We start from the raw sequence: 22,289 nt of genomic DNA, 5'->3' as shown, positions 1-22,289 counted from the left end.
TGTCCCCCTGCCAATACAGACTGCGTACGGTCGGTGAGGAAGGAGGAGAACCACCGCATAACGGTGCCTCCCACTCCTAACCCACCGAGACGCCGCAGCATGATACCGTGGTCTACAGTATCAAAAGCCGCTGAGAGGTCCAAAAGAACAAGGACAGAGGAATAGCCTCTGTCCCGGGCCCTCCAGAGATCATTAACCATTCTCTTCATTCTAAATAACTCCTGTTTATTATCCAAACTATATAGCAGACTACAAATTCCAATTTCAAATCAGGCAAACCAAACCTTCCCCTTTCGTTTGAATTTTGGAGAATTTGATATTTAATCTATGGTTTTGCCCTAGCCATACAAAGCTAGATTTATCTTCCAAAATTTTAATCAAGAAAATCCAAATCAAATTCTTGAAGGGCTTCTCTGACAAGATTGAAGCAGTTTGTTTTTTCATTATATTCAAACTTCCTATGCTTTGCTCTTTTTCCCTAAAGTTATTTTTATTTTCCTGTGAAGGTAATGGAGAGGAATATGAAGATTCCTGGGAACTACTCCAAATGATCACTCGTGGCTACAATAGGAAGAACGCCACAGATCTAATGGAAGTAGAAAGCCATGAGAGAAACCAGTCAAATAACTGCAATCGGAAAAATTCATTTTCTGTTCATGCACCAACTAAAGCCTCTGTGGTCCAACAAGGGAAAATAAAAAAGAAATATATTGGAAAACATATAAAGTTATTCATAAAGAAATTAAATGTAAATAAATACTGCCGAACTCAAACCAAAGGAGAAGATTACATATGTAGAGACAATGGGAAAAATTACAAACGGACCTTGTCTCTCCCTAATAAAAATGGGTCCCGTACATCTCAAAAAAGGACCCACGCAGGCGAGAAGCCCTATAGATGCATGGAGTGTGGAAAGAGCTTTATTTTTAGAAGTTATCTTAGGTCACATAGAAGGATCCATACAGGCGAGAAGCCTTATGAATGCATGGAATGTGGAAAGAGTTTTTCTACCAACGGTTATCTTACCACCCATAAAAAGATCCACACAGGGGAGAAGCCCTATAAATGCATGGACTGTGGAAAGAGCTTCACTTCTAGTTCTTCTCTTACTTCCCACTTAAGGGTCCATACAGGGGAGAAGCCTTATAAATGCATGGACTGTGGAAAGAGCTTCTCTTCTACTTCGAATCTTACTTCTCATTACCGGAGCCATACAAGGGAGAAGCCTTATAAATGTATGGAATGTGGAAAGAGTTTTTCTACCAACGGTTATCTTACCATCCATAAAAAGATCCACATAGGGGAGAAGCCCTATAAATGCATGGAGTGTGGAATGAGCTTCACTTTTAGTTCTTCTCTTACTTCCCATTACCGAATCCATACAAGGGAGAAGCCTTATAAATGCATGGAATGTGGAAAGAGCTTCGCTTTTAATTATTCTCTTACTTTGCATTACCGGAGCCATACAGGGGAGAAGCCTTATAAATGTGTGGAATGTGGAAAGAGCTTTGCTTCTAATTATTCTCTTACTTTGCATTACCGGAGCCATACAGGGGAGAAGCCTTATAAATGTGTGGAATGTGGAAAGAGTTTTTCTACGAACAGTTCTCTTTACACCCATAAAAAGATCCACTCAGGGGAGAAGCTTTATAAATGTGTGGAATGTGGAAAGAGTTTTTGTACCAACAGTAATCTTACCACCCATAAAAGAATCCACACAAGGGAGAAGCCCTATAAATGCATGGAATGTGGAAAATGTTTTATTTTGAACAGTTATCTTAACTACCATAAAAGGACCCACACAGTGTAGAAGCTCTGTAAGTCTGTGAAATAAGAAAAAAACTTCAAGGGGACCAATGGCCGAATGTTTCATATAATTCTGTTTCATTGTTATGCTTAGTTGTTGAAATATATGCATTTTCTAATTATATTTACTGAATTAGGAAAGAGGTTTTTTGAGGCTGACCGACACAATGTGAAACCCAAGAGAGATGAATATACAGATGGAAACCAAATGCTAGGCATGTGGTGTTTTAATCATGAGCAGTGGATTTTTGTAGCTACTGTCATTTGAAGGTTATGCCATTTCACATAAATAAGAGAACATCTTTTTTCTTCATGTTTATCCTATTTTCGATTGGATCATAATAAAGCGCAAATCTCCAATAAAATTTATTTTTGGAGAGTAAACATAGGGCTTAGTTAACAAAATATCATCTCAGGCATACTATGGGAAAGGCATAAATCAGGAAAGACTTGCAGAAGCTATAGGTAAAATATAAATGACAAAGTAAATGTGATGCTAAAGAAGATACTTTATGAATAGAGCAGTTTAAGTAGCAATTGTCTTGCACCTAAGCTTTGTATAGCTGTCAGTAGATGTTATATAATGAATTCTAAGATGTTGAAACCGGAAACGTCTTGGGATATTGTGCTAAATTACAAGAATGTTCAAAAAGGAAACATCTGGTGACAGTGTAACATCAGAGCCTCTAATTTATACTTAATGCTACTGGATTTACAATCCCCACCTCAGTGTATTCAGTGTGGACAAGGGGCTCAGCTGAGAATGTATTCCAGTATTGAGCTGGAGAGTGATTGCTCTAAGAGTGATGTGATCAGGAAGACATTTGATAGGTGTGGCTTCTGCAAGAAGCAGAAGGAGCTGCATCTCCTTGATGCATCTGTTCAAGTCAAAACTTTAAATCTTTCTTCCTCTATAGCAGAAATGAGAATGTGAACTTCCTCTGGAATATAAAGGAGGTGCACTGTGAAAAACTGAATTTAAGTCGATCAGTATGACTGCAGAAGCAGGGAACTTTTTTCGGTCAAAAATCCTCTTACGATGTGAGAGAATAATCATATAGATATTAATTTGAGGGTGAAGAAAGTTTCAGGATGAAGAGTTCATTTTGCACAAAAAGGAGACAGAATGACGAGAAGCTCCTGAAATGCTTATGCAAAATACTTTCTGAGTATTAAACCAGGGCTTTTCAACCTTTTCATCCATTGTACCCCTTTTAGGATATGGCAATATCCAAATAGCACCAGTCAATTAGCAAGGTGTCAAAAACCTGACCCCAAAAAAGGAAAAAAGTGATAAAAAGTACAGGTAGTCCTTGACTTACAACAGTTCACTTAGTGAGTGTTCGAAGTTACAGTGGCACCGAAAAAGTGACTTATGACCATTTTTCACAGTTATGACCGTTTCAGCGTCCCTAAGATCAAATGATTTACATTCGGATGCTTGGCAACTGATTCATATTTATGACAGTCACAGTGTCCCAGGGTCATGTGATCCCCTTTTGCAACCTTCTGACAAGCAAAGTCAATGGTGAAACCAGACTCACTTAACAACCTTTTTTTATCGGGTGTAAAACTCAATTTCATTGAGGGTCGCGTTAACATTGTGGTTACCATCGGAGGGGGCAGGGTGTCCCTTCCTTCCTTCCTTCCTTCCTTCCTTCCTTCCTTCTTTCTTTCTTTCTGCAGGGCTGTCCGGGCTCAGCAGAAGTGCCAGGATCAGCGCTGGGTAGAAAGATAATTAAATCCACCTACCAAATCATCTTTTCACAGCCTTGGGGCTATGCAAAATGTGGCTCTTTGGAAACTCAGGCCTCTACAAAAACTTTTGTTTGGTTTTGTTTTTACATGTCAGGCACTGTTAAGGCTCTCTAGCAGTTTCATTCTTCATTATTTAAGAATACAGCCCCAAACCTCTTACACAAACACAATGCATCATGTCAGTTGTAGGACAAATAACATGAGCAAGCATTTTATTTCCTCCCTGGATAGAATTCCTGCAGCTGCAGAAAAAGCAGCAAAAAAATAAAAAAAAAATGTGCATTTCATTAAAGGGACAGTGAGTGACTCAGACTTAAGGGGGGAAATAGGTAAAAATAAATTTAAAAAGACACATCACAACAACATATTTTCTGCTGTGAAAAGAAATTTCTCAGGTTTGTTCCTCCAGCTGGGAATAAGCCTTCAGCACGGACGAAGAAAAAAATATTTTTGACACTGAGCGAAGCAAGCTGCCAGAAAGTGGATTTTCTTACAGAAGCCAGACAGAGAAGTGATTCAGCAATGCTTCTGGATTAGCTAGTAAAAAACACATACTAAATGCATGGTACAATTTATATACGCTTTTTCCTATTTTAAGTTTTGAGATTTGTAAGAAGTTTGTTCTTAATTTCCTAGCTTGTTTTTTTTTTTCCTGTCAGCAGGATTGATTAATCCTATCCCCAGGGAAGGAAATAACTTGATGAAGTTTTTGTGTGTCTAAGCTTTCTTTTGGTTTGTTCAAGGCTAGCCCTTAACTACATTATTTCTTTTGCTTATGTTTCTTGGCTGTCTGCCCGAGGTCTTTAACTGAGCCCCATGGGGGAGGAAGGGGGGGGGAAACCTCTGGTATTTTTATTTTTCTGCTTGACTTTTCTAAGAGAAGGGAAATGGATGTTTCTTTTGGAGCAGCCTTTCATATTTGTAATAGTTGGTTTCTGGGGCTAGGTTTTCTACCTCTTTCCCCATTGTTCCTGCCTGTTTAATATTTCCCAAAGAAATATTGGAGTTCAGAGATCTTAAACCAGGGGTGGGGAACCTTGGCTCTTTTATGACTTGTGGATTTCAACTCCCAGAATTCCTGAGTCAGCATGGCTCAGCTTGGAAACCTCTCCCTTTCCCCTCAGCATGGCTGGCTCAGGAATTCTGGGAGTTGAAGTCCACAAGTCATAAAACAGCCAAGGTTCCCCGCCCCTGTCTTAAAGGCTGCTCTGCGGGAATTGCATCCCATGAGGGAAGCCGAGTGAGGGATTTACTTTGGAAATGGGCATTTGTAAGTCTAACCAAACAGGTTAAAGCTGACAGCTGCTCTTTGCTAAACTCCCCCCACCAAAAAAAGCAATTTTCCAAAAAAGAGAAACCAGCAAAGGAGCCAAACTTTTTCCTTCGACCTTCTCCAGAGGAAAGAGGAACACGGCATCCGTCAGGCGTTTTTTGTCCAAATTCGGCACGCAAAGCAAAGGGAAAAAACTGCTGCGGAATTTTGAAAAACTGCCAGGGCTGCTGCAACCCTTCCCGAAACGAAGTGCTCCGCGCAGCCCAGACTCATCCCGCACAGCCGCCGCGATGCCCGGCCACTTGTCCAAAATGAAGTACAGGTCGAAGCCCCCATAGCAGGCGGCGCCCCTCATCTTGCTGCCCCCCTCGCCCAATTTGGGACCATCAGGACGACTAGGAAGAGCCACTGCAAGCCCTGGGGAACAGGTCTCTATGCTGCAGGAGCCATTCCCGAATCCAGGCAGCCCAAGGGGTGAAGGTCCCGGGGCTCTGCTCCTCCCAAGCTCCTTCAGCGGATGGCCAGGCTTTGGCGGCGGCTTCTCGGGATCAAATCCTCACATTCAGAAAGGAGGGGAAAAGGCTGGAGGTGGGTTTTTAATTTTTTCGGGGTGGTGGTTTCATATTTCCCTTCTGGTCCATTTTCAGAGCGCCTCTGCCTTGCGCTTCCAACGCAGTGCAGCTCAGCCCGCCACTGTCAGCCAGGCGATTGGCAGCTTCCGGTTCCCGTTGCTTTGCTTGGCCCCAGTTTTGAGGAACATGGAAGCCTCCTCTCCTCTCCTGCCCCTTTCCCCACGAAGGAAAGAGCTGGAATTCGATGCTAATCCTGGTGCTTCTGCTGAGCCCTGAAGAAGCGCCGATCAGCTGGAGCCCGGGGCTGATCCTGGCGCTTCTGCTGAGCCCTGACAGCCCTGCAGCTCCAGCCATCTCTTGCTCAGGCTTGTGCGATGCTGCCGCCGATCCAGCTCATTCCTCTCCCCTGCTAGGATGGTCGCGTACCACCTGACAGGTGCCAATGTACCACAGGTGGTACACATACCACCGGTTGAAAAGCCCTGCATTAGACCATACAGGTAGTCCTCGAGTTACGAGTATAATGGAGCCTGCACATTCCACTCGTAACTCGAAAACACAGAATGAATCTCGTACCTCGAACAAGATCACTCCCATGCTCGTTAAGACACATGCGAGTGCAACTGAGGTATCTCACGGTGGGAAAGGGCATGGGGGGCTAGTGATGGAACAGGCCCCCAAGCCTCCCCGACCCAGTAAGGAACCTCATGCTTCCCCCTCCCTTCTTGCCGCGCCAGACTCACCTTGCCAATCTGTTTCTGCCGCGGATTCTTTCCGTTTGAGGAAGAGGAGAGTCAGTTTGGAACTGATTTTCATGCTGACAATGGAAGCTCCTGGGTGCCGTAATATTGTGCAAGTTCAAACACAAATTCTCTGCAAAAGAGATCATGCCCCCCCCCCGAAGCTTCCATTCTGATGGGGGGGGGGTGTCTGCTTCATTTGCATGCCTAGGGGCCAAAGTGTGGAATTGGAGTCAGCAGGACGCAGGAACCAATACCGTCCATGGTCCAGTTGCGCTGCTCGCTCACGAGTGCCAGCCTTTGTTGGAGGGCAGGAACAAAGTCTTCAACTGAGCGGGAAGGCATCGCAGGGTGAATCCCCTTGTACCTGACCAATAACCAGCCTGACCAATAACCAGCCAAGACACAGTGAAGGCCTTTTGTTTCGTTTATTGCAATAAGTGGGGAGAGAAGCTATCAAAGCTTGGTTCTCTCCAAAGTTTTAGCCCAAAATATTTCCTTCTTTATACATCCCTTGTCCCGGCCGCCACATCCCTCCTCTTTCCCCATTGGCTGAGGTACTATGAGGTTACACTCTTTCCGACCGCCTCCTACATATTTCCTGCTACATACTAAATCATACATCACATCTACATTAAAATTAGGAGATAATTTATGCAAGGTGTCTCAGTTAATATTAATCAATTAATTGCGCATGCTCAGTTGCCTGAGTTCTGGCCCCCTTTTTTATGACATTTTAGAAAAATAGGTTCTTTCCTGTTTTGCTAGTTATCTTCTATTACAGATGTTTTCTTCTTCCTTTTCCCACTCTTAAGACCCAGCTATTTTTGCCTACATATTTCCTTTACATCCTTTCTTTATGTTAACCTTTCCTCTTTCCCACCATAGCTTCTCTACTCAGTGAATTTCCACTGCAGCAAATTCAATTTTAAATTTCTCTTTCAATATTAAATTTTGAAGACCTTTCTTTTACTTCTGTCAAGTTCTACTGCAATGGATGGAAACTAATCAAAGGGAGAAGCAACCTAGAACTAAGGAGAAATTTCCTGACAGAACAATTAATCAGGGAAACAACCTGCCTTGTGAATGCTCCAATACTCAAAGTTTTTAAGAAGAGACTGGACAATCATTTGTTTCAAATTGTATAGGATTTCCTGCCAGAGCAGGGGGTTGGACTAGAAGACCTCCAATTATTATTACGATCATTACTGTTATGACCCAGGTGGTAACGGTTAGGCAGGCCTCTAGACAGTTCTTTATTTCTCTTGGGAATGGTTCAACAAATGGCCCTCCAGTGACCAGTAAGGCTCCACCCTCAGTTCCAACAACAACAGCCCATAGATTACCCAGCACGTCCACAAGGAAAAAGTCCAGGCATAAGACAAGGGCAGTTTTCAAGGCACACAAAACAAATGTCCAGGCCTAAAACAAGGGCAGTTTCGAAGGCAAAGTCCTTAGGGCTGGGGCAAGACAAACAGCAGGCCATAAAACAAGGTGGGTCCAAAGCAAAAGCACCTCTAAAGGCAAAGTCTTCAAGGCTAGGACAAGACAAGGACAGTCCTCAAAGCAAGGCAAAAACAGTCCTCAAAGCAAGGCAAAAGGTCTGAGTCAAATCCAGGGGAGTGCAATCCAAAAACAAAGACTTGCAAAAGTCCTGAGGAGGGGCAGGGCGTCCTCCTCCAACTTAGTTGGTTTGCCCTGTGCTGACTCTGACTCCTCTCCATTCTCAGGTATTGGGCAGGGAGGCATTTGCTAGCCTCTGGAGCTCTTCCGATCCGCTGCCTCCACCTTCCTCGGTCAGCCTGCACCCTCTCTTCCTCCCTTCCTACTTTTCCGAGGCCCGAGGGACCTGGGATTGCCTTGTCCCCAGGTCATTCCTCACGGGCCATAGGGACTGCGCCATTCCCCTTCATTGGCCTCAGCTCCAACTCCTCCTCAGACCCGGGCTCCAACGGGTCCGTGACATCTACACAAGTCTTAATTTTCATACGCATATTTCCTCATATTTTTCTCTTCCTTTTTGTCCCACGTGGTGTTTTAATGTTACATTCTCTATTCCATCTTTACTTTATATCATTTTGCAGTTCTGCCTTTTCTCCAGTCATAGATGAGACGGTGTTCCCCCCCCCCCTTCATTTGTGCTCCAAGGAGCCTTCTGAGGTAAAATTTCTGGAACATCCAACAGCTTCAGCTTTTTCCCCGGCTTTTCCTTTTCCTTTCCTTGGTCACAAGGAGCCGCTCACTCTGCCTTCCCAGTGATTCTGTGGCACCCGGAGCCAAGAATTGGACGAGGGTAGATGTGGATACAGAACAAGAAACACAGGAGAAATCTCCATTTTCCCAGTTGCAGCTTCCCGACATATGTCCTGTCTTCCCCCCCTCCCCTTCAGGCCGGAGTTCCCAACAACTGCAAGACACAAATTGTGTTTCCCAGAGAAGCTCCTGGTCCTCATCTTCTGACTGCCTGGCCATTTCTGAGAGGATTTGGGCCCCTTTGAGGCCTCCTCCAATCTCTGCAGAGCCTTCATGGTGGCTGTTCTTGAGGGAAGCGGGTTCAAATCCTCCTGGAAGATTTTGCTCCATCTCCACAGACGGTTCCTGGACAGAAGATGGAGAAGCTGCTGTCTCTGGAGACACCGACGCCTTTCTCGAGCAAGGAACCTTTCCTCCTACTCCCATTCCCATCATCCCTGCCGTCCCACCACCTACGCTCCTCTTTCCCGCCCTTTCGGGGATTCCTAGCACTTCGCGCAGAGTCCACCAGGGGGCGCGCTCAGCTTGCAGGAGGGAACCGAGCATGCCCGGCGCTTTTCCGCTACTACAACTCACATGTTGACTTGGGCTTTCATCGGAGGAGGATGGAAGCGCCCCTCCCCTATGTGCTTCCTCTCCCCCTCTGTGAGCCTGGATCGGGAGGCGTAGAGACTGCCGCGAAGCCGTGCAAGACGCGGATCCCGACGAGACTCCCGAGTTCAGTGAGTGGCGTCTCTTCCCGTGCAAAAAGGTCCGGCGCTGGAGGCGAGCGTGGAAACGGGTCAAGTCTTTCCCCGGGGTGGGAGTCCGGAGTTCCATGTTGCCCTGCCGCTCTTTCCCATGCTTTGATTCGACGAAAGGGGGAGCAAAGGAGAGAAATGGGGTTCGCCCGAAGGGAGGGGCCGTTTCCCCCCATTTCCTAGGGGAGCCTCTGCATGGGGGGTGGGGAAAGGGAGGCTAGTCTGAAGTCCCCCTGCCGGCTCTGGGTGCAAGTCCGGGGCCCCGGGTGGGAGGACCGAACTTCAAAGGGGCTCTGCCGGCAGACAAAGAAGGGAGAGAATGCTGAGACGCAGCATTCGCACCCGGTGCCCGGTTGGGCTGGAGTTTCCCAAACCTCTTTCTAGCCTGGGAATGAAGTCCATATTTATCTTCATTTGTCCGTCTTTGAAAAAGCGTGGATTACGCTAAGAAGTGGGGAACGTGTTTGTTGGAATTGTATGAATCAGAGGCTCATGTTAGGCTGTCAGTGGTTCATTCATTCGGCTGTTCGTCCTCTGTGTATCGGATGGTGGCTTGTTAATTCAGGCTTCTGAAGTTCCCAAAGGGGTTTGGGCCAGAATGATTAATGGGGTTCTGCTGTCTAAAGTTTTACTGTGAGTTCAAATGTTGATTCATATTCTCATTAAATCGATTGATATGCTGTAGATCTCATCTCAGTTGCGGTTTTGTGACTTGAGACATTTCTTGTTTGTAGGATTGTTCTTAACTCCAACTTTCTTTTGAAATCATTAGAGTAAATAAGTAGGAAACAGAAACCCAGAACATATTTTAAATGTATTTTGAGTCTTTGATAGAAGTTGATCAAGAAGGATTCGTCAGAATATGCCCCAGCTGCACAGAAGTCAAAGTACCTAATGGGATTCCTCACTTTCTTCCCTGACTTTAGTGGTTTCATAAGATTTTCTTCTTGTTATTTTATTGTTTGGGGATGGATTTTCGCTAGTTCAATTAGACACCCTGTTTTCTTGGTACTTTCTTTGGTTTTCCATTTTGGATATGTAAACTGCAAATCTTTAGTGTTTATTCTGGAGACAAAGAATAAAGTAGAATCAGATCCTCCAGGCTTAAGAGAGTGGGTGAACATCACTTTAAGGTGTGTTCTTTCAAGCCCTGTGTTTCATGTGAACTTTGCCTGTATGGTTGGAGTCAGGGCAAATTGTGTGGAGCAGCCTTTGGGTTATAGTATGACATGGTTCCCCAAAAGCAAGTGGTGAAAAATAGAAAATGAGCATCCTAAACCAGGATCATTTCTTTTGCATTTCATTTGATGTGAACAAAACCTTCATGGCATCCTTTGAAAGTTGTTCCTTCTCAGAATCATTTCTCTCAGTATTATTCCATGTTAGGGTCTCCTTCCTTTTCCTCACTAAGACCCCTGACAAATTATAAAGTTTTCTTTCTTGGGATGAGCCATTTTTGGAATTTCCTCCTTACCTCTTCGCTGGCTCCAGTTACTTACAGACATACAAACTTAAAGACAAGAGTGGGGGACATCCTTAATGAATGTCTAATGCCTAAATGTCTCAATATGAAGCACAAGAAACGTGTACAGTTTCTGTATTCCATTCCAGTTTAATAAGCTCCTTCAGTTCTGGCATTTTGTATGATCCCTAAGTGTGGGGTATATATGAAGTTAAATTTGAAAAACAGCTAGCCTACGCTTGGGGGGAAAAGGAAATAGAAAATCCTCCAAATATAAAAGATTTGCTTTATAATTCAATATGAAATATTCCATGTGTTGATGTAAGCAAGGACCATATTTTACACCACACTTGCTGGACAGACAGAAACACAAATTCCCAGAGGATCCATCTGCTCAATACCACTGCAATCCTTTACCAGCTTCCCTTTCATGAGGAGGAATGTTGTTCAATTGTTAAGTCCACCATCTTCTCATTTTTTCAGTTTATTTTCTTTTGCATCTCAGATGCAGAAACTAGAATTATCTCAACAATCTTCATGTTATAGTATGACTTTGTTCCCAAAAAACCAGCGCTGAAAAACAGGAAGCCAGAGTCATTTCCTTGGCGTTTCATGTGATTTGAACTCAACCTTCCTGCCATTGTTAGAATGTTGTTCCTTCCCAGGATCATTTCACTCAGTATTATTCCAGGCTGGGGATCCTTTTCCTTTTCCTCACTAAGACACCTCTGCAAAAGGTAAACTTCAGTAAGCTATTTGATAAAGTAGATCATAACCTACTACTTGATAAGATAGAAAAATGTGGGTTAGACAGCATCACCACCAGATGGATTTGTAGCTGGCTGACCGGGCATACTCAGCCCAAAGAGGTTTTTTTTTTCTCCTTTTCCAGCTGCAATCTGAAAGGCTGAGAAGTTCAGGCACATCAAAGAGTCTAGTTGCTATCTGTGTTTGGGCTTCAAGCCAAGGTCACTCCTTCCAAGCAACGTGCAAAGCAAGGTCTTAGTGCTGTTCCTTTTGTCACCACTAGATGTCATTAAATATGTGTTTTTCAACCAGGATTTATTTCTCAAAGGTTCAATCCGGTGTTGTTGTTTTTTTAAAAAAGGATAAAGTTTTCAAAATATTTTAAGTCTCCCAAATTTTTCAGTGTTGCAACTTTAAATTATTTCCAAATTAGTTTTATAATCTATCTGCTTTCTCTCCAAAAATATTGAACCACCGCTGTTCTTCTAGGGCAGACATGTCAAACACAAGGCCCGGGGGTCGGATGCGGCCTGCGAAGTGGTTTCATGTGCCCCACGAAGCCATCCTGGAAACAGTGAGGGAATGGCTCCCGCTGCCTTGGTCCTGGCCCAGGCCGGCCGGGAGCCAATGTACAATTTTGTGGTGGCCATCTATGCTGAAACACATTCAGTCTTAGCTCCACAAGGCCATCTAGAAACAGCGAGGAACCAGCCCCTGCTGTGTTGGCCCCGCACCCTGGGTGCATGCTGGGGAGGTGTCACCCTTTGTGAGGAATGAAGAAATGGACCATGCCTTGGCGCTTGCCCCGGTCTGACCCCCTTCTGCCAGAGACCCTCAGATCTGTCCCACTCCTGTCCAGGCCCCCACAGGCACCCTTGACGAGAACAATGTAGAGCTGGCCTTGCCCACCCAGTAGGCCACACCCACTCCATCCACGCCCAGCCAGTAGGCTGCACCCACCCTGGCCACCCCACCCCGAGGGCAACCGCAATGCTGATGCGGCCCTCAATGAAATTGAGTTTGACACCCCTGTTCTAAGGGGAGGGGCACCAAGGAACCCCCCCCCCTCCATCTTCTTGCTTCTTGGAGCCTTGCTTTTTGGGATTCTTTTCTTCAGGGAATTTTTTTAAAATTGTAGAGCAGGAAAAATACTCACACCCAGTTCCAAATGCGTTGCTTAAACTGCTGAATAGTGCTTTTTTTCCTGGCTGTCGGTAGCTTCTGACTGGCTGCTGGATTGCAGCCAGTGTTTCACCTGTTAGTTCAGAGGGCTTCCTCGGATCGAACGGCTGGACCACATCTCACCGTGATCTACGAGGGTCCCCTCCTTCTTTGTCGCCTCTCTAGGGTGACTTTAGGTCCCAGCAGGATGAAATTTGAAGCTGGCTGACTGGCCTTACTCAGCATGTGGTCCTCAATGGAACTGCATCTACCTGGAGGGAAGTGTGTAGTGGGGTGCCCCAGGGCTCTTCAACATCTTCATCAATGATTTGGATGAAGGGATAGATGGGGAACTCATCAAATTTGCAGATGACACCAAGCTGGCAGGAATAGCCAACACTCCAGAAGATGGGCTTAAGATACAGGAGGATCTCGACAGACTTGAACATTGGGTGCTATTTAACAAAATGAAATTCAGTAGTGAAGAAAGTAAGGATCTACATTTAGGCAAGAAAAACCAAATGCACAGGTATAGTATAGGTGGTACCTTGCCCAATAGTAGTAACTATGAGAGGGATTTCGGAGTCCTAGTGGACAACCACTTAGCTCACTGTCCCCGCTGTTTAGTTTAAATATTTTTCCAGAAAATCTGTGAATTTATAGCCAAGTAACTCAGTTCCTTTCTTTGATGGATGCAAACCATCTCTTTTGTACATTTCTTCATTGGACCAGATGCTCACATCGTGACTAATATATCCAAAGCCTTCCCCTTTACTCCACTCCTTTAGCCACATATTGAATTGTGCTATACGCTGGCCTTTTCCATTTTGGTCCTTATACAGAGCCCTGGGGCATCCCACTACACACTTCCCTCCATGTAATAATAATAATAATAATAATAATAATAATAATAATAATAATAATAATAATTTAATTTGTACCCCGCCCTTCTCCTCACCGGACTCAGGGCGGCTAACAGCCTTATAAAACCACAGTACAATAAATATCCATTAAAACCAAATAAAAAGAAAATATTTGAAAAGGCCGATCGTTAAAATTACCCTTAAAATTCCCCTTAAAAACCCCACTAAAATTCCCTAGGCCAGACCCGCTTGTTGAAAAAGCCATGTCTTTAGGGCGCGGCGGAAGGAGGGGAGATCCGGGATCACCCGGATCTCTGGGGCCAGTTCGTTCCAGAGGGTGGGGGCTCCCACCGAGAAGGCCCTCCCCCTGGGGGTCGCCAGCCGGCACTGTCTGGCTGACGGCACCCTGAGGAGACCCACTCTGTGTGAGCGTACCGGCCGATGGGAGGCAACCTGCGGCAGAAGGCGGTCTCGGAGATATCCAGGTTCCATTGAGATGCTGGCTCAGGAATTCTGGGAGTTGAAGTCCACAAGTCATAAAAGAGCCAAGGTTGCCTACCCCTGGTCTAGTTTAATGAAGAGAAGGACGAGGGGGGACATGATAGCAGTGTTCCAATATCTCAGGGGTTGCCACAAAGAAGAGGGAGTCAACTATTCTTCAAAGCACCTGAAGGCAGAACAAGAAGCAACAGATGGAAACTAACCAAAGAGAGAAGCAACCTAGAACTAAGGAGAAATTTCCTGACAGTTAGAACAATTAACCAGTGGAACAACCTGCCTCCAGAAGTTGTGAATGCTCAAACACTGAAAGTTTTTAAGAAGAAACTGGACAGCCATTTGTCTGAAATAGTATAGGGTTTCCTGCCTAAGCAGGAGGTTGGACTAGATGACCTCCTTACAGTCCCATAAGGTATTAATCTTGTGAATTCTCAAGCTTCCTCCTTCCACTATGTATTCAAGATGGACAGTGATTAACATTTATATCTATTTACATGTAAGGGTGTAGGTATATACATATGTTGTATATAGCATGTTTATATGTGTGTTATGTATGTGTACATAAAATGACAAAAGGATATCTACCGTATTTTTCTGCCTATTAGATGCACCCTTGTATAAGACGCTCGGGCATGCGAGTTTCTCCGTGCCGATCAGCTGTTTGACGCAGCGCCGAACAGCTGAGCCGGCAAATCCGGATGTTCGGCCGCCTGACGATCTTGCCCTCTCCCCCCTCCCGTTAGTGGCAAGCCCACAGGGGCCTGACACTGTACCAGGCGGCATGGCAACCCACACAGGCATGCCCTGGGCTGCAGAGGTTACCATTATTTTTCCGTGTATAAGACGCTGCACTTGTATAAGAGACACCTGGTTCTTGAACAGGGTGTTTGCAGGAAAAAATAGCGTCTGATACACGGAAAAATATGGTATCTTTCTATTTATCTTAAAGACAAGAGTGGGGAACATACTTAATTAATGTCTAATAACTAAATGTCTCAACACGAAGCACAAGAAACATGTAAAAATTCTGTATTTCATTCCAGTTTCTTAAGCTCCTTGAGTTCTGGAAACTTTATGAACCCTAATGTAGGATATATGTAGATCTTAAATTTGAAAAAAACGTAGCCCACCCTTTCGGAAAAAGAGAAATAGAAAATCCTTCAAATATAAAACCACACTTGATGGACAGACAAACACAGAAATACCCAAAGGTTAGAATGCAGTACTGCAGGCTACTTCAGCTGATTGACACCTCCCAGTACTTCCGCAGTTTAATTCTCACTGACTCAAGGTTGAGACAGCATTCCATCCTTCCGAGGTTGGTAAAATGAGGACCCAGATTGTTCAGGGCAATATGCTGATTATGAAAACCGCTTAGAGAGGGCTGTAAAGCACTGTGAAGCAGTATATAAGTCTAAGAAACTTTACCAGCTGAGAAAAAGACTCCCTTCCATAAAGATGAATGTTGTTCAGTGGTTAAGTCCACCACCTTCTCATTCTTTGAATTTATTTTCTTTTCCATCTCAGATGCAGAAACTAGAATCCTCTCAAGAACCTTCCTAGCAACAAAAAGTTAACTCTTGGGTGAAGAGCAATCAGTCCTGCAGTTACCGGAATAGTCCTATGAATTGAAAGGTGTTTAGAGATCCACAAGGTTCCTCTGACCTATCTGGAATTTCCTTCCAGGACAGACAAAGGATGCAAAAACAACCGTTAGCAAGTGAGGCAACTGGAAAAGGCCCCTCTGCTGTTGAGCCTAGGAGCTGTGGGAAGATCTGGGCAAGAACTGGGCAGAAGATCCTGGAGGAGAAAACCATCATCCGTTCAGAGATTCAGCTCTAGAACTTCAGAAACATCCAATACCAGGAAACGGAAGGTCCCCGAGGACTTTGCATCCGACTCGACAATATTTATAGTCAATGGCTGAGGCTAGTAACGCACACTGAAACCCAAATGTTGGACCTAGTAGTTCTGGAGCAGCTCCTGGCCCTTCTGCCTCCACAGATGGAAAACTGGTTGCGGGAGTGCGGAGCAGAGACCAGCTGCCAAGCGGTGGCCCTGGCGGAAGACTTCCTCATGAGTCAAGCAGAGGAGCAGAAGGAGCAAGTCGAATTGCAGGTAAGAGACCTTCACCTTGGAAGTCCAGAAGGGAATAAAAAATGTGTTTGAATTTTTCACCCCTTCCTTCCCTACTTCTCTGCTTTTCATAATATGTGGAGATGTTTCACTAGTTCTTGCAGGACATTGTTCCATTATCCATTCTAGAAGATAGACTGGAGACAGCTGTTCCTTTCTTACATTCTAGGCTCATTGATTGATATTGTGGGATTGAAGTTGTTTTTAGAGAATAAGAATCCATGTTGTGTAATGTCTTATTCAAGTCTTTCCCTCTGCAGACTAGAGATCCTATGAGAATCAGGAATCCATCAAATCTCCCTCTGGAGCTGCTTTCCAGGAGGATCTCTCAGGATGCCGCAAGTCAGGACATCTCAGATGGTAATCAAAAATCCACCTATTCCTAAGAGAGGTCTCAGCTTTCTGTCTCTATATCTTCTCTTCTGTAGAATGCCTCCTGCTATTTTGTTTATTATCTATTGAAAAATTCTGTCTCCCTCACAGGGAAGAATAGAACGAATTTGAATCTTTTTTATGGTGGTGCTGAAAGAGTGGCTGAAACTCCAACTCAAGTAAGAGATGATGATAAAAAATAAAATGTTCAGTGTTAGTGTTTGCTGAATAGTGATCCTTTTATTAATTCTTTGAAGTGGAATTGTGGAAGGCTACTCAATAATAACTGAAGGAATCACATTGGCACCTTACAGCTTCCCAAAAGCCTTGTTTATAGCCAGTGATGAGAAAATAATGGCACCAGGTTAAAAGATGAAGCAGACTGTTAAAATCAAAGAGAGTGGGCAGATCAAGGCCCTTTAGCCTTTAAAGGAATTTCTAATACTCCAATTTGTGCCTAGAATTTGGGGCCAAAAAATCCAGCTTTGGGAAGGATTTGAAATGCTCTTCACAAGGCAGCTTTCTCTTCTTCAGCCATTGGGTTGGGATACAAGCAGTGGATTCCTTGTAATCTGAGGAGCAGCCGAAACAGGGCTTGTGTGCCTTTGTCTATTGATGACACCCATGTAAATCCCTGGGTGGCTCTGAAACAACTTTAATGAAGGTTTTGAGCATGCACAAGATTGTGTGTTCTGGAAACACCACAAGGCTTTTACTTAAATGGTAAAAAGAATCCCTCCACCTATATTTTCTTCTGCAAACGCTGGGTGTATGGGAGTGAGTGATGGGTGGGGGTTCCAAGGCCCATTCCAGTTGATTCTCTCCAGATGCTGAAAGTTTTGCAGACAGAAAGATCCAGAGGAAAAGTGGGATTCCTTTCACTGAATGGCCTCAAAATGTATATCTTTGTTTGGAATCACATAAAAAATAGTTCAGATCTTTAAAATCCTCCCGTTTTTTATCTGTTTTTTTGTCGTTCAGAACGGCTTTGTGTCCTTTGAGGAGGTGGCTGTGTATTTCTCCGAAGAGGAGTGGTCTCAGCTGGATGCTTACCAAAAAGCGCTGCATTGGGAAGTCATGCTGGAAAATCATAGGAACGTGGCCTCTTTGGGTAAGAGCCCTTCCAGCTTTTTGTGTATAATAGTCTCATTACGGTTATCATACTCAGAGACAATCTTCAATGACTGTTGCTTAGTGCCAGCATAAAGTGTTCTGATTACAGTTGGATATTAATCTTTAAAGTTCTCATTATCACTGAATGTCTTTGAATTCAAACTTTTCTAGCTTTTTTACAAGTCCACCAGAGCACGACAAAATGATCCTTTATCTTGTTGACATTTCCAATATTAGTCTGAGGTACATTTATACACTTCTGAATATTTTTCTGTTCATATTCCTCAGCCTGATTAAAGGTTTTAACAATTACGTATCTTTTGTACACAACGGAGACTCGAATTCTGCTTTATGTTGTTGAACACTATAGTTCTATTCATCTACCTGGAACCTTTCTGACAATAGGAAAATGACTGACAGTTATATCCTTTTGCCATTCTTGACTTAATTTGGTATTCCTGCAGCTCAAATTATAATGGCTTTCGACATGTTATCCATTGTCTTTTCCTGCTTCTATTTTCTGCTAAGAGTCATTTAGATGTTTTGGGACACAGCCTGATTTTATATCTGTTTCATATTCTCAATGTGGTATTTCTGACGTTATTTTAAAATCTAGATTAAGCCTAAATTTATCGTATCACAAAGATCCATGTCATGCAAACCTCTGTCATGCTCTTCTAGTTATAACATTCTCTTAATTCTCAGCAACTCCTGTTTCTTATCCAAACGACAGAGCAGACTACAAAGTCCAATTTCAAGTCGGGCAAACCAAATCCTCCCCTTTCCTTTGAATTTTGGAGAATTTGAAATTTAACCTATGGTTTTGCCCTAGCCATACAAAGCTTGATTTAACTTCCAAAATTTTAATCAAGAAAATCCAGATCAAATTCTTGAAGGGCTTTTCTGAGAAGATTCAAACAGTTTTTTTTTTTATTATATTCAAACTTCCTATGCTTTGCTCTTTTTCTCTAAAGTTATTTTTATTTTCCTGTGAAGGTAATGGGGAAGAATATGAAGATTCCTGGGAACTATTCCAAATGATCACTCGTGGGTACAATACGAAGAACCCTGCAGTTCTAATGGAAGAAGAAAGCCATGAGAGAAACCAAGCAAATAATTGTAATCGGGAAAATTCATCTTCTGTTCAGGCACCAACTGAAGCCTCTGTGGCCCAACAAGGAAAAATAAAAAACAAATATATTGGAAAAGATATAAACGTACTCATAAAGAAATTAGATGTAAATAAATACTATCAAACTCAAACCAAAGGAGAAGATTATATATCTGGAGACAGTGGAAAAGATTACAAATGGAATTTGTCTCTTCCTCATAAAAATGGGTCCCATACATCTCAAAAAAGGACCCGCAAAGGAGAGAAGCCCTATAAATGCATGGAGTGTGGAAAGAGCTTTGTTAAGAACAATCAACTTATTTTCCATAAAAAGATCCACAAAGAAGAGGAAACCTATAAATGCATGGAGTGTGGGAAAAGCTTTACTAAGCGTAGACAACTTACTTCTCATAAAAGGATCCACACAAGCGAGAAGCCCTACCAATGCACAGAGTGTGGAAAGTGCTTCACCTCACTCAGAAATCTTTTTATGCATGAAACGATCCACAAAGAGAAAATGCCTTATAAATGCATGGACTGTGGAAAGAACTTTATTTTTAGAAGTCATCTTAGGTCCCATAGAAGGATCCACACAGGAGAGAAGCCCTATAAATGCATGGAGTGTGGAAAGAGCTTCACTTTTAGTACTTCTCTTACTTCGCATTACTGGATCCATACAGGGGAGAAGCCATATAAATGCATGGAGTGTGGAAAGAGCTTTATTACGAGCAGCAGTCTTACTTCCCATAAAAGGATCCACACAGGGGAGAAGCCATATAAATGCATGGAGTGTGGGGAAAACTTCACTATGAACTATCATCTTACATATCATAAGAGAATCCACCACACAGGTGAGAAGCCCTGTACATGCATGGAGTGTGGAAAGACCTTTGCTCATAGCAATGGTCTTGTTTCCCATAAAAGGATCCACACAGGAGAGAAGCCCTATAAATGCATGGAGTGTGGAAAGAGCTTCACTTTTAGTACTTCTCTTACTTTGCATTACTGGATCCATACAGGGGAGAAGCCATATAAATGCATGGAGTGTGGAAAGAGCTTTACTAAGAGCAGCAGTCTTACTTCCCATAAAAGGATCCATACAGGGGAGAAGCCATATAAATGCATGGAGTGTGGAAAGAGCTTTATTACGAGCAGCAGTCTTACTTCCCATAAAAGGATCCATACAGGGGAGAAGCCATATAAATGCATGGAGTGTGGGAAAAACTTCAATAGGAACTATCGTCTTACATATCATAAGAGAATCCATCACACAGGTGAGAAGCCCTATACATGCATGGAGTGTGGAAAGACCTTTGCTCATAGCAATGGTCTTGTTTCCCATAAAAGGATCCACACAGGAGAGAAGCCCTATAAATGCATGGAGTGTGGAAAGAGCTTCGCATTTAATACTTCTCTTACTTCGCATTATCGGATCCATACAGGGGAGAAGCCATATAAATGCATGGAGTGTGAAAAGACCTTTACTACAATCAGCAGTCTTACTTCCCATAAAAGGATCCACACAGGGGAGAAGCCCTATAAATGCATGGAGTGTGGAAAGAGCTTTACTCAAAGAAACAGTCTTACTTCCCATGAAAGGATCCACACAAAGGAGAAGCCCTATAAATGCACTGAGTGTGGAAAGAGCTTCACTTTTAGTTCTTCTCTTACTTCCCACTTAAGGGTCCATACAGGGGAAAAGCCATATAAATGCACTGAGTGTGGAAAGAGCTTTGCTTGTAGTAATTCTCTTACTTCGCATAACCGGATCCATACAGGGGAAAAGCCATATAAATGCACTGAGTGTGGAAAGAGCTTTGCTTGTAGTAATTCTCTTACTTCGCATAACCGGATCCATACAGGGGAGAAGTCATATAAATGCACTGAGTGTGGAAAGAGCTTCGCTTGTAGTAATTCTCTTACTTCGCATAACCGGATCCATACAGGGGAGAAGCCATATAAATGCATGGAGTGTGAAAAGACCTTTACTACAAGCAGCAGTCTTACTTCCCATAAAAGGATCCACACAGGGGAGAAGCCCTATAAATGCATGGAGTGTGGAAGGAGCTTTACTCACTTCAGAAGTCTTACTTGCCATAAAAGTATCCACATAAAGGAGAAGCTCTATAAATGCATGGAGTGTGGAAAGAGCTTCACTTGTAGTAATTCTCTTACTTCACATTACCGGATCCATACAGCAGGGAAGTCATATAAATGCATGGAATGTGGAAAGACGTTTACTCTGAGCCACAGTCTTACTTCCCATAAAAGGATCCACACAGGGGAGAAGCCCTATAAATGCATGGAGTGTGGAAAGAGCTTCACTTTCAGTACTTCTCTTACTTCACATTACCGGCTTCATACAGGGGAGAAGCCATATAAATGCATGAAGTGTGGAAAGAGCTTCGCTCACAGTAATTCTCTTACTTCCCATTACTGGATCCATACAGGGGAGAAGCCATATAAGTGCACAGAGTGTGGAAAGAGCTTCAGTCGCAATTCTTCTCTTACTGTTCACAAACGAATCCACACAGGAGAGAAGCCCTATAAATGCATGGAATGTGGAAAATGCTTTTCTCTCTCTACTAACCTTACCTCCCATAAAAAGATTCACACGGGGGAGAAGCCTTATAAATGTATAGAATGTGGAAAGAGTTTTTCTACGAAGAGTTATCTTAGCATCCATAAAAGGATCCACACAGGGGAGAAGCCGTATAAATGTATGGTGTGTGGAAAAGGTTTTATTAAAAACAGTTATCTTAACTCCCATAAAAGGAGTCACACAGTGTAGAACAGGGCTTTTCAACCTTTTCACCCATTGTACCACTTTTAGAATAAGGCAATACCCGAGTACCACCAGTCGCCCAGCAAGGTTTCAAAAACCTGACCAAAAAAATAGGAAAAAGATGATAAAGTACAGGTAGTCCTTGACTTACAATTCGCTTAGTGACTGTTCGAAGTTACAACGGCACTGAAAAAAAGTGACTTATGACCATTTTTCACACTTATGACTGTTGCAGCATCCCCAGGGTCACGTGATTTACATTCGGATGCTTGGCAACTGATTCATACTTAATGACGGTCACAGTGTCCCAGGGTCATGTGATCACCTTTTGCATCTTTTCACAAGCGAAGTCAATGGCTGGGGGGGCGTGGCCAGCTCATCACTCAGGTTGCAGAGTGTTTGTGGAGGGAATCCATGGGTCTCTGGTGGAGGGGGGTGGGACGGGTGGGTGCCCTCCCTCTCTCCCATTGTCCCTTTTTTCTTTCCTTCCCTGCTTCTTTGTCCCTTCCTCCTTCCCTCCCTCCCTCCCATTGTCCAGTGCTACACCGCCCAGACCCCAGCCTGGAGAAAATCACGGCCCTCCCTGTGCACGCGCAGAGGCAGAGGAGAGTGCCACCTTTAGAACATGACAATATTCAAGTGCCAGCTTAGCAAGGTGTCAAAAACTTTATTGAACAACAAAATGCCCTTGACGTGATGGCCCGTTGCCTGGAGGCCGTAAGGGTCTGGATGGGGAGGAACAGACTCAGGCTCAACCCTTCCAAGACCGAGTGGCTGTGGCTGCCGGCGCCGTGGCATAGTCAGCTGACTCCATCGCTGACTATAGGGGGCGAAATTCTGGCCCCCTCGGAGAGGGTGCGCAATCTGGGGGTCCTCCTGGATTCGCGGCTGACGCTGGA

The 22,289-nt window shown here is 43.8% G+C and overlaps 1 protein-coding gene across 1 annotated transcript in view; it reads left to right on the top strand.

The window, feature by feature from the left end:
* The window catches only part of LOC107297350 (zinc finger protein 208-like), a 53,484-nt gene extending 32,088 nt beyond the window's left edge, over nucleotides 1-21,396 (top strand). The window contains exons 9-12 of the mRNA XM_029286292.1: nucleotides 871-1,804; nucleotides 3,433-3,435; nucleotides 19,120-20,728; nucleotides 20,813-21,396. Coding sequence (XP_029142125.1) covers nucleotides 871-1,804; nucleotides 3,433-3,435; nucleotides 19,120-20,728; nucleotides 20,813-21,396 — 3,130 coding nt within the window. The remainder of the gene's footprint in view (nucleotides 1-870; nucleotides 1,805-3,432; nucleotides 3,436-19,119; nucleotides 20,729-20,812) is intronic.
* Nucleotides 21,397-22,289: the final 893 nt, after the last annotated feature.

The sequence above is a fragment of the Protobothrops mucrosquamatus genome, unplaced genomic scaffold (genome assembly GCF_001527695.2).
Source record: "Protobothrops mucrosquamatus isolate PMUCROS unplaced genomic scaffold, P.Mucros_1.0 scaffold3249, whole genome shotgun sequence".
NCBI lineage: Eukaryota > Metazoa > Chordata > Lepidosauria > Squamata > Viperidae > Protobothrops > Protobothrops mucrosquamatus.
Note: the sequence above shows the minus strand (reverse complement) of the source record. Positions and strands in the feature narration are given on the sequence as shown.